This window comes from Gadus morhua, chromosome 19, assembly GCF_902167405.1.
Source record: "Gadus morhua chromosome 19, gadMor3.0, whole genome shotgun sequence".
NCBI classification, from domain to species: Eukaryota; Metazoa; Chordata; class Actinopteri; order Gadiformes; family Gadidae; genus Gadus; species Gadus morhua.
Window position 1 is genome coordinate 4,830,439 of NC_044066.1, and position 12,257 is coordinate 4,842,695.

At 44.5% G+C, this 12,257-nt stretch overlaps 1 protein-coding gene across 1 annotated transcript; it reads left to right on the forward strand.

The window, feature by feature from the left end:
- Positions 1 to 450: 450 nt before the first annotated feature.
- Positions 451 to 11,234, forward strand: stbd1 (starch binding domain 1). Its single transcript, XM_030341793.1, has 3 exons — positions 451 to 801; positions 992 to 1,092; positions 1,883 to 11,234. Exons 1-3 carry the CDS (start codon positions 567 to 569, stop codon positions 8,480 to 8,482), a joined length of 6,936 nt encoding a protein of 2,311 aa, XP_030197653.1. The 5' UTR covers positions 451 to 566; the 3' UTR covers positions 8,483 to 11,234.
- Positions 11,235 to 12,257: the final 1,023 nt, after the last annotated feature.

The following is a 12,257-nucleotide window of genomic DNA, read 5'->3' on the forward strand; positions in this document are numbered from 1 at the left end:
ATATCTTAGATCAACTACATTTTGTACGACATTTTTTTCATGTGCCAATGCAATTATTATACAGTTTATTAGATTCTTCTTCATTGGGGTCCAGATGTTATGGAAATGTGCACATGGCATAGCAAGCTGAAGATGCAATAACTTCCTATTGGTCGATGGTTGTAACTTTAGTGTGGGGGGAGGGGGGGGGCTAATCCTGCACCTGTCTCTGGCCACCGCCAAAGTCACAAATGCACAAATACAAGCACGTACACGCACACACGAGAGAGAGAGAGAGAGAGAGAGAGAGAGAGAGAGAGAGAGAGAGAGAGAGAGAGAGAGAGAGAGAGAGAGAGAGAGAGAGAGAGAGAGAGAGAGAGAGAGAGAGAGAGGAACCAACAGAGAAAGAGAGAGAGAGAGAGAGGGAACCAACAGAGAAAGAGAGAGAGAGAGAGAGGAACCAACAGAGAGAGAGAGAGAGAGAGAGAGAGAGAGAGGAACCAACAGAGAAAGAGAGAGAGTTCCTTGTCTCTTCAGACTCCTGCTTGGTGAAAGTATAGACTGTGTGTTGAAGTATAAAGGCTACCATGATGACATTGCTGCAAAATGGGGAGATTGTTGCGCACGATGGCCGATATGACCTGCCGTTTTTATTCTGCATGTTTGGGAGACATGGCCCCGCCGTGGCCCTTCTCATAGCCCTGCTTCTGTTCATGATGGGATTATTCAGCGTTTCCCAGAAGGTGCTGGCCCTCATCAGATACTTAAGGAGAAAAGCGCATCGTAAACAGGTGAAAAAGGATCCAGTCGTGGAGAAAACAGGTACAGAGTAAACGCTGTAACGTTCATTAATTCATCCTTAATGTCCCTTTCATGCACGTATTTCTAACATCCTTATGGAAGACGAGTCCCTGTGTGGTAAAGAAGCAGCAAGGACAAGCCTGTTACAATGAAGATGTTGGTTAAGAAACAAAAAAGGATTAAGTTACTAATGAAATGTCATGTTCTTTAGAATTACCCAAGAGTGACACGCAGGTCCCACGGGTGTTTTACCCTGTTTGGGACACTGGGCCGGAGAAGAGGGCTGGTTATATTCCTAAAAGCAGCATTGAAGTGAGTAGTAAACAACAATGTCTTGAGAACTATGTTCTCAAAATAAAAAGAGGGTCAAAATGTCAAACATAATATGAACCCCAGGCTTTGAGGCACACGAGATAAAGAAAGGTGCAGCAATGTCTTTTCAGAATTTTTCTGACCTTTAAACAGCCCGAAGTGGGCCTATTCAGTAATGTAACGTATCTGCACCAGTAACAATACATTAACAATACATTAACCACCCAAAGTAGGCCTATTCATCAATGCAGGATTTCTGCCTCAGTAACAATACATTAACAACACCAAGTAGGCCTATTCATCAATGCAGGATTTCTGCCACAGTAACAATACATTAACAACATATTAACAACCTCAAGTAGGCTTCATCATTGAGAGATATATTGTCTCCACATTTATCCCCCACCATGTGCTTATTATACAGTATGAGCACAAAACACAAAAAATTACATTGAATAAAGAAAATAGGAATATATTTCATAACTCCCTGCACATCCCTTGCCATGGGTGTGCAGGGAGTTATGTTGTACGCTTATTTTGTTGGCAGTTTTATTGAAACCATGTACTTCCTAACTACCACAGCATATTTTCTATTGAATATTTTATTATTTATTTATTTTCTGATGCCAGACATGTTGTATACATAAAATGTTACCAGAATATGCTATTGGCTAATTTTGCCCATTTCTAGGGTGTTGGCTGGGACATAACAAAAACACATGCAACCTTTTATTAATGTTTTTACTACTGAGTTAACCCAATAATCTCATATGTATATTTGAACCCACAGGTCTTCAGCCAAAAAACACACAATGAAGATGCTAGGGACCACAGCACTGTGGCCTCACTTGGTTTGGTCGAGTGCCAGACTGATTCCTTGCACGTTCATAGTGCTGTCGCATCTGCCAGGGAAATATATACACTCCATCAACAACCACAGGTCAATGAGATTCACATCACAGACAATAGTAGCTTGGACAGGGATCCAAATGAGGGACCAACTGTGGAACTTACAACGGGACTGTTTGTGGGGAACGTGGAAGAAGTGTGTTTGGACAATGGTGAGGCCATGAGGCCACAGATGGGGGAAGGTTGTGAAAAGAGGGAGATATATAGGGGGTTGGCTATGGAAAACTTTGAGCATAACAAATTTCTTCAATGGACAGACCTTTCTGTTCTGTCATGTTTTCAGAATCAAAGTCCCCCTGAGCAGAACCCATCTCAAGAACATGATCAAGACTGTTTAATCACATCAGATATAACCAGTCCATCTCGGGACGTACCAGAGGGTCCTGAAGATTATCTCTGCAGAAACCAGAACATTGTATCTGCAGATGTTGTCGTATGCAAAACAGATTCCTCTGATGTTTATAGTACTGTAGCTTCTGCCATGGATACAGATACATTCCATCAACCACCCAAGATAAATGAGGAGATTCACATCACAGACAATACTAAGTTTGATGAGGAACCAGATGAGGAATCAACGGTGGAACGTACAACTGGATTGCCTGAGGGGGATGTGGGAAAACAACGTTTTGGCAATGTTGAGATCCAAGCTGAAGAAATGGGAGACGGTGAGAAGAAGATGGAGCTGGATATGGCGACCATGGAAAACCTTTCTGGGCCAGTGTGTGTCGAGAGCCAAAGTCTCCCTGTGACGCTGGCCCCTACAGAACCTGATAACAAATGTTTCATCACTAAAGAGGCAGCAAATCCAGACACCAACACCCTTCCCCACCAACACCATACTGCTGAGGTAACAGTTATAAAAACGAATGAAGATGATTCCATCAATGTCCACAACACTGTAGAGCCTGCTGATGCCGTTGAGAATAAAACAGATTCCTCTGATGTCAGTAGTACTCTGGCAGTTGCCATGGATACAGATTCAACTCCCTTGTTCAGTGGTGATCTACCACAGACTGTCGGCCAAAGAGAAGAAGTTGTGTCTGCATCTGACAACAGCGGGCCAGGCCTGGGTTTAGAAGACAGCTGGGACCCATCCATAAGCAGCATTGGAGAGGGGACTGCTACTCAAAGCCTGCCTGGAAGCCCTGTGCCCCCTGGTCTATCTCAGGAGGATTCTGGTCCTGCAGAATCCAATGTGATTCCTGGTTCTGATTCGGTCCACCAACTTTTAAACACAACAGAAACTCAGAACCAGCTCGGTGACATTTCTGAAGCTATCAGATATGGAACTGGGATTTACACAAGTGATATTGCACCAGTTAAAAAGCAACCCTCAATCAGAGACGAGATTCACATCACTGACAATATTAACGTTGATTCAGAACCACATGAGGATCCAACTGTGGAACTTCAAACTGGATTGGCTGTGGGGAATGTGGAACGCGTGTGTTTGGACGACGTTGAGACCAAGGCTGAGGAGATGGGGGATGGTTTTAAGAAGAGGGAGATAGATAGGGGGGTGACTATGGAAAACATTGAGCATAACCAAGGTTCCCCTGAGCAGCACCTATCTAAAGAACATTATCAAGACAGTTCCATTGATTCAGACACAGCCAGTCCTTCTGAGGATGTACCAGAGGTTCTTGAAAATGATGCCATTATGGACCAGAATACTGTAGAGTCTGCTGATGTTGTCGTATGCAAAACAGATTCCTCTGATGGTAATAGTACTGTAGCTTCTGCAGTTGATACGGACACACTCCAGCAACAACCCAAGATAAATGAGGAGATTCCCATTGCAGAAACGACCATGTTTGATGAGGAGCCAACCGTGGAACGTAGAACTGGATTGTCTGAGGGGCATGTGGAAGAACTGTGTTTGGACAACGTTGAGACCCAAGCTGAGGAGATGCCAAAGTGTGGGATGAAGATGGAGCTGGATACGGCAGAGACCATTGAAAATCTTTCTGGGCCGGTATGTATCGAGAGCCAAAGTCCTCCTGAGACACTGGCCCCTACAGAACCTTATGAAGAATGTTTCATCACTAAAGATGAAGAACATCCAGACACCAACACTCATACTGCTGAGGTAACAAATAAAACACATAATGAAGATGATTCCATCAATGTCCACAACACTGTAGAATCTGCTGATGTCGTTGAGTATAAAACCGATTCGTCTGATGTCGGTAGTACTCTAGCAGTTGCCATGGATACAGATTCACCTCCCTTGTTCAGTGGTGATCTACCACGGACTGTCGGCCAAAGAGAAGAAGTTGTGTCTGCATCTGACAACAGCGGGCCAGGCCTGGGTTTAGAAGACAGCAGGGACCCATCCATAAGCAGCATTGGAGAGGGGTCTGCAACTCAAAGCCTGCCTGGATGCCCTGTGCCCCCTGGTCGATCTCAGGAGGATTCTGGTCCTGCAGAATCCAACGCGATTCCTGGTTCTGATTCGGTCCACCAACTTTTAAACACAACCGAAACTCAGAACCAGCTCGGTGACATTTCTAAGGCTATCGGATATCGAACTGGGATTTACGCAAGTGATATTGCACCAGTTAAACAGCAACCCTCAATCAGAGATGAGATTCAAATCACTGATAATATTAATGTTGATTCAGAACCACATAAGGATCCAACTGTGGAACTTCAAACTGGATTGGCTGTGGGGAATGTGGAAGACCTGTGTTTGGACGACGTTGAGACCAAGGCTGAGGAGATGGCGGAAGGTTTTACGAAGAGGGAGATAGATAGGGGGGTGACTATGGAAAACATTGAGCATAACCAAGGTTCCCCTGAGCAGCACCTATCTAAAGAACATTATCGAGACAGTTCCATTGATTCAGACATAGCCAGTCCTTCTGAAGACGTACCAGAGGTCCTTGAAAACGATGCCATTATGGACCAGAATACTGTAGAGTCTGCTGATGTTGTCGTATGCAAAACTGATTCCTCTGATGGTAATATTACTCTAGCTTCTGCAGTTGATACGGACACACTCCAGCAACAACCCAAGATAAATGAGGAGATTCCCATTACAGAAATGACTATGTTTGATGAGGAGCCAACCGTGGAACGTAGAACTGGATTGCCTGAGGGGCATGTGGAAGAACTGTGTTTGGACAACGTTGAGACCCAAGCTGAGGAGATGCGAAAGTGTGGGATGAAAATGGAGCTGGATACGGCAGAGACCATTGAAAATCTTTCTGGGCCGGTATGTATCGAGAGCCAAAGTCCTCCTGAGACGCTGGCCCCTACAGAACCTTATGACGAATGTTTCATCACTAAAGATGAAGAACATCCAGACACCAACACTCATACTGCTGAGGTAACAAATAAAACACATAATGAAGATGATTACATCAATGTCCACAACACTATAGAGTCTGCTGATGTCGTTGAGTATAAAACCGATTCGTCTGATGTCGGTAGTACTCTAGCAGTTGCCATGGATACAGATACACCTCCCTTGCTCAGTGGTCATTTACCACAGACTGTCGACCAGGTTGTGTCTGCATCTGACAACAGCGGGCCAGGCCGGGGTTTTGAAGACAGCTGGGACCCATCCATGAGCAGCATTGGAGAGGGGTCTGCTACTCAAAGCCTGCCTGGAAGCCCTGTGCCCCCTGGTCGATCTCAGGAGGATTCTGGTCCTGCAGAATCCAATGTGATTCCTGGTTCTGATTCGGTCCACCAACTTTCAAAAACAACAGAAACTCAGAACCAGCTCGGTGACATTTCTGAAGCTATCAGATATGGAACTGGGATTTACGCAAGTGATATTGCACCAGTTAAACAGCAACCCTCAATCAAAGACGAAATTCACATCACTGACAATATTAACGTTGATTCAGAACCACATGAGGATCCAACTGTGGAACTTCAAACTGGATTGGCTGTGGGGAATGTGGAAGACCTGTGTTTGGACGACGTTGAGACCAAGGCTGAGGAGATGGGGGAAGGTTTTAAGAAGAGGGAGATAGATAGGGGGGTGACTATGGAAAACATTGAGCATAACCAAGGTTCCCCTGAGCAGCACTTATCTAAAGAACATTATCAAGACAGTTCCATTGATTCAGACATAGCCAGTCCTTCTGAGGATGTACCAGAGGTTCTTGAAAACGATGCCATTATGGACCAGAATACTGTAGAGTCTGCTGATGTTGTCGTATGCAAAACTGATTCCTCTGATGGTAATATTACTCTAGCTTCTGCAGTTGATACGGACACACTCCAGCAACAACCCAAGATAAATGAGGAGATTCCCATTACAGAAATGACTATGTTTGATGAGGAGCCAACCGTGGAACGTAGAACTGGATTGCCTGAGGGGCATGTGGAAGAACTGTGTTTGGACAACGTTGAGACCCAAGCTGAGGAGATGCGAAAGTGTGGGATGAAAATGGAGCTGGATACGGCAGAGACCATTGAAAATCTTTCTGGGCCGGTATGTATCGAGAGCCAAAGTCCTCCTGAGATGCTGGCCCCTACAGAACCTTATGACGAATGTTTCATCACTAAAGATGAAGAACATCCAGACACCAACACTCATACTGCTGAGGTAACAAATAAAACACATAATGAAGATGATTACATCAATGTCCACAACACTATAGAGTCTGCTGATGTCGTTGAGTATAAAACCGATTCGTCTGATGTCGGTAGTACTCTAGCAGTTGCCATGGATACAGATACACCTCCCTTGCTCAGTGGTAATTTACCACAGACTGTCGACCAGGTTGTGTCTGCATCTGACAACAGCGGGCCAGGCCGGGGTTTTGAAGACAGCTGGGACCCATCCATAAGCAGCATTGGAGAGGGGTCTGCTACTCAAAGCCTGCCTGGAAGCCCTGTGCCCCCTGTTCGATCTCAGGAGGATTCTGGTCCTGTAGAATCTAACGTGATTCCTGGTTCTGATTCGGTCAACCAACTTTTAAACACAACAGAAACTCAGAAGAGCCAGCTCGGTGAAAATTCTGAAGCTAGCAGATATGGAACTGGGATTGACACAAGTGATTCTGCACCAGCTAACCAGCAACCCCCAACCAGAGAGGAGGTTCAAATCACAGACAATATTAACGTTGATGAGGAACAACATGAGAATCCAATTGTGGAACTTAAAACTGGATTGTCTGCGGGGAACATGGAAGATGTGTGTTTGGACAACATTGAGACCCAGGCTGAGGAGATGGGGGAAGGTTGTAAAAAGACGGAGATAGATAGGGGGGTGACTGTGGAAAACATTGAGCATAACCAAAGTCTTCCATTGACAGACCTTTCTGTTCTGTCAGGGTCCAAGAATCAAATTCCCCCTAAGCAGCACCCATCTAAAGAACATGATCAAGACAGTTTCAACATTGATTTGGATGTAACTAGTCCTTCTGAGGAGGTACCAGAGAGTCCTGAAGATGATGTCTGCAGGGAACAGAACACTGTAGAGTCTGCTGATGTTGTCATGTGCAAAACTGATACCTCTGATTTGTATTTTACTGTAGCTTCTGCCATGGATACAGATACACTCCACCAACAACCCAAGATAAATGAGGAGGTTCACCTTACAGACAATACTACGTTTGATGAGGAACCAGATGAGGAATCAACTGTGAAACGTACAACTGGGTTGTCTGAGGGAAATTTGGAGGAACGCGGTTTGGACAACGTTGAGATCCAAGCTGAGGAGATGGGAGAGTGTGGGAAGAAGATTGAGCTGGATATGGCGGCGACCATGAAAAATCTTTCTGGGCCGGTATGTATCAGGAGCCAAAGTCCCCCTGAGACGCTGGCCCCTACAGAACCTTATGACAAATGTTTCATCACTAAAGATGAAGAACATCCAGACACCAACACGCATACTGCTGAGGTAACAGATAAAATGCCTAATGAAGATGATTACATCAATGGCCACAAAACTGTACAGTCTGCTGATGTTGTTGAGTATACAACTGATTCCTCTGAGGTTAGTAGTGCTGTAGCTCCTGCAATAGATAAAGTCAACCAACAACCTCCGGTCAATGACGAGATTTACGTCACAGATAAAATAGACTTTGATGAGGAACCAGATGAAATACCAATCATAACTACAGACACGACCACTCCTCCTAATATAGTGACAGAAAGCAGCCAGACTTTTGAAGATGAAAACCCGGACACCACGGGTTCCGTTGTTGTGGCGACGGTCCCAGTGTCTTTTGGTGTGCGATACTTCACTCACTCCCCGGGCCAGAACTTGGCTGTCACTGGAGACCATCAGGACATGGGTAGTTGGACTGGGTTCATCCCACTTGAGGAGAAAGAGAATGGGTATTGGAGCAGGACGATGCGCCTGCCTTCCATGATGCAGGTTAAGTGGAAGTTTGTGGTGATGGATGAGGCAGGGGAGGTCCACCGGTGGGAGGAGTGTGATAATAGATGGTTTGAGACTGGAAGTGATGCCCACAGCTGCATACAGTTGCACAAATGTTGGGGTACGCAGTAGGGCTGAGGAGAGAAATTGATCAGTGATTTGCTCTTCTGCTTGCCTGGCCCCTGGTATATTGAACCCAACATGCCTGATTAAGCAATGAATCCCAATATGAAGTCACAATTCTATCAAATTGCCTTCACCTACATGCCGACCATGCCACCTAGAATCGCTTTGAACAAATTTGCAACAAAGCAGAAAACCAATCCAAACTTTTTTTGTAAGCATCATTGTTATTTGGCCTAAATCAACCAAGTGCTATAAGGAAACACATGTCCCAATGTCTGGGAGACCGCTCAAACTCCTTCTAGAAGTGAATAATGGAAGATGGAACACTCAAGTGTTCTGGTCTCCCGACAGTGTGTGTGTGAGGGGCGGGAGGAATCCAATTCCTGCCCTGCTAGCACACATCGGAAACACCACTGTCACGGGTGAGGCACGAGGTTGGGGACTTGAACCCATAACCCTGGCTGGGGTTAACACCTTTCAATTTGGACACACCATTCTACAAAAGGGTGCATTTATGCGCAGTAGAGGGCATTCTGTTCCTCTCTCTGCTCTCAAACATCAGTTAATATATTACTAAACCATTTTTTCAGTACAACTTCTCTCCAGGTTTTATGTCAGTAGATGAGTTAAAAGCACTTTTAAGTACAAAGTTCCGGTTACATCTCAGAGCTTTGCTTTGAGTGCAGGGTGCTAATGCTAACATGCTAACGTGATGTGAAGTGAGCTCACTTTGGAAGGTTAGAGGTAAGCCCTAATATAGATCCAGGGCTTACAGATGACACCACTGTCAGTCACACACACACACACACACACACACACACACACACACACACACACACACACACACACACACACACACACACACACACACACACACTCAGGCCCACATGCTTCCTGTTCATCAGGCATGGAACTCTTAGACACGCTGACTGATAATCCCAACAGGGGCTCACGTTGGATCGCTGTGAAGACACGAGCGCCAAGCAGTGATTTGACCTCTGGCGTAGCCTTCCAACAGGGAAAGCCACCACACAGTGATCTAATTGGACAATATATAGGATTGTCACTCTAAATGACCCAATCAGCTTCTAGCAGGGCAAACTTAAGTCTCATCAATAATTCATTGTTTTCATTTTTGCTCACTTGCCTGGCTTGTATATCGTGATGCATCATCCATCTGCTAATCTCAAAAGTTAGATGGATATAACAAACCACTGGGAGAAGAGAAGACACACACACACACAACCCCAGAAGCGATCATTCATGGATGTCCCAGTGTTTTAGAAATGTGTCTAACACGTTGACATGTTGCCATGGCTCTCAGCAGGTAGAGTGTATGTGACGTTTATGTTAATGTATGTGATCCGAGGTACGGCAGCCAGACCGGCCTGTAGGCAGCCAGACTATTTATAAAGCCTGCCTCTCCCCATTCTTCATGGTGTGACCTTCACTGTCAGTGCACAGGCCTGTAAGATGAGAAGCATGCACAGTTTAAAATAGAGACCTACAGGAGCCGACAGTGTTATTTATGTATTTTAGATACTGATTTTAGATACAGTATTATTTATATTGGATGACTCAGTTCAACTCAGATTCTCCAGAATCTGTAATCGCGTTTATTTTTGTATTTGGGCAACATTGTTTTGTTTGTCAACTGAATTTGTAATAAAGGATAGATGTATTCAATAATGTATATGTATTATTTATAAGAATGAATTTGATGTGTGCGCACTTATAGCTATGAGAAACCAAAGAACAGTTGAAGTTAATGATTTCCTTAACTATGTATGTTTGTATTTTTATTCTTTGACATCATGACACAGCAGAATGGCATTTCAAGTAAGAATTACAAAATAGTTGTCGAAAGATAGAAACAAGGCAAAACGTAAAAATTCAAATTAGCAAAATGCAATTAAACATCCTCAATTTACAATATCTCAAACAATACCAAGAAAATCAGCCAAATATTACTTTGTGGTAATTCTGAGGAACATTTGCCACAAACATTGGATATAAACAAGAAAATAGAAGGTAGAAGACACCGTGAACAAGGAATATTGTTTGGGCTCTCAACATCTTCTTCCACTCATGGTTGCATTTTACACACGAACCCTTGGGGCAGAGGTCAGTTCCTAATCCCGAGCGCTGCAGCCCTTAGAGTCAGCGATGATGACGTTCTTCAGGGATCCAGAGTCAGTCCAACTACGGCTCTTGCCCCCTAGTGTACCATGGAGGTCCTGGCTATAGATTCTCTTCTCCGTAGTTTGGGAGAGTGGGACTAGCTTAGCTTCCCAGTCCCACCAACCATATTAACCGATTGGGAGACAGAGGAGCTAACCGGCTAGCTAACTGGCTCGGTAACCATCTAGCTAGCGTGTGGGTTTCCCATACCAGGGATAAAAAGGATTGATTTAAATAGATTGAAAAGAGCGACCATTAATTGCTTGAGTTACGCCAAGCTCTGACCTCCGCAGGCCATCTGTAGTAGCCTGGGAACCAGAGCAAACTGCAAGCTCATGTTTCATTTGCCCTGGCGTATATGCGTCTGCCTCCCTCCCCACTCAGACATATTTCCACCAGTCAACGTCCGGGGTCGGTAGATTATGGTGCAGCCTTTATACGATAACAGTACAGAGGAGTTCCCTATGTGAGCATTTTTTATAAAAACCAAGATGGCTGCTTCTGGTGTGTGGTTGCTCTGATTGTCTATCCAATTGTGTCCAGAGGGTTTTACGTCTGCCTTGATAACACCAATGGAAAAAAAAAAGTCTCAGGGGTTCTGGACTAGGCATTTGCTAACTGATCTGGGAATGTCAGGCTGGATTGTGTGACTGCATTGAGCGAGGCAGCTTACCGCTTAACCTACACTCCCCTTGCACTCACTGTAAACTTACCACAAACACTCATTAAAAAACATATGAAATTATTCCAAAAAGACGGTACTACCATACGACACACGAATAACAGATATAAGTTGACACGGAATCAGAAACCCTAATGCTGGGCCGGACTTTTTATGGGCTGGATTGGTGACAATTGAGTGTGACATGGTTAAATTCTTGTCACTAGGATGATGGGTCAGTGGTTAGGGGTAACGGGTGCTGGTGTGGTCGGGGTTGGAACTCAATACCGTTTAGCTGGAATTAAATCAATCCAGTACCATGACACACTAGAATATCCTGTGAGGTTACTTTGAATGTGATACCTTACTGGTGCTTAGAGTAATTTTGAAATACTTTCTGTTTAACGTTGCAAAGGCACAAGAAATGTAATAATTTGGTTAACGGTCACCCCGAAACACACACATTTTCTGAGCTAAATTCTCTGTCAAATCTTTCCTCTGCCGTCAATCAGTCAATACTGCCAAGGAAATTAAAACAAGGATTTGTGGACAGGGGGGGTGTCAACAAAGAGACACGCTGGAGACATGTTCTTGCGTTCGTCATTCAAATCTATTTGGTCATAAAAGCAGAAAGTTGCTTTCAGTGAAACCCACCAACCAATTCTTTCAAGACGCCAATAAGGAGCAGGTAGCTCTACGGTGCCTACTCAGTCAGCAGACATTGGGGTTTGAACCCAGAACCTTTTCAGCTGGGAGTCAAACGTCTGAACTAATACACTATCCTACCCTTTGTGAATGTGTCTACTACACCTCTTTTCCATTGAAATGACGTAGTTTACAAACACATTAACCGCGAAGACAACCCTGACCCCATAAGGGAAGATTTCTAGTCCATTTCCTCATCCACCTCCACCTACAGATTCACCTACTTCTCATCCA

Coding starts and splice junctions, on each gene's coding strand:
- stbd1 (XM_030341793.1), top strand. CDS start 567: ATGATGACATTGCTGCAAAATGGGGAGATTGTTGCGCACGATGGCCGA. Junction 802..991: donor TCCAGTCGTGGAGAAAACAG/GTACAGAGTAAA, acceptor CATGTTCTTTAG/AATTACCCAAGAGTGACACG. Junction 1,093..1,882: donor TTCCTAAAAGCAGCATTGAA/GTGAGTAGTAAA, acceptor TTGAACCCACAG/GTCTTCAGCCAAAAAACACA.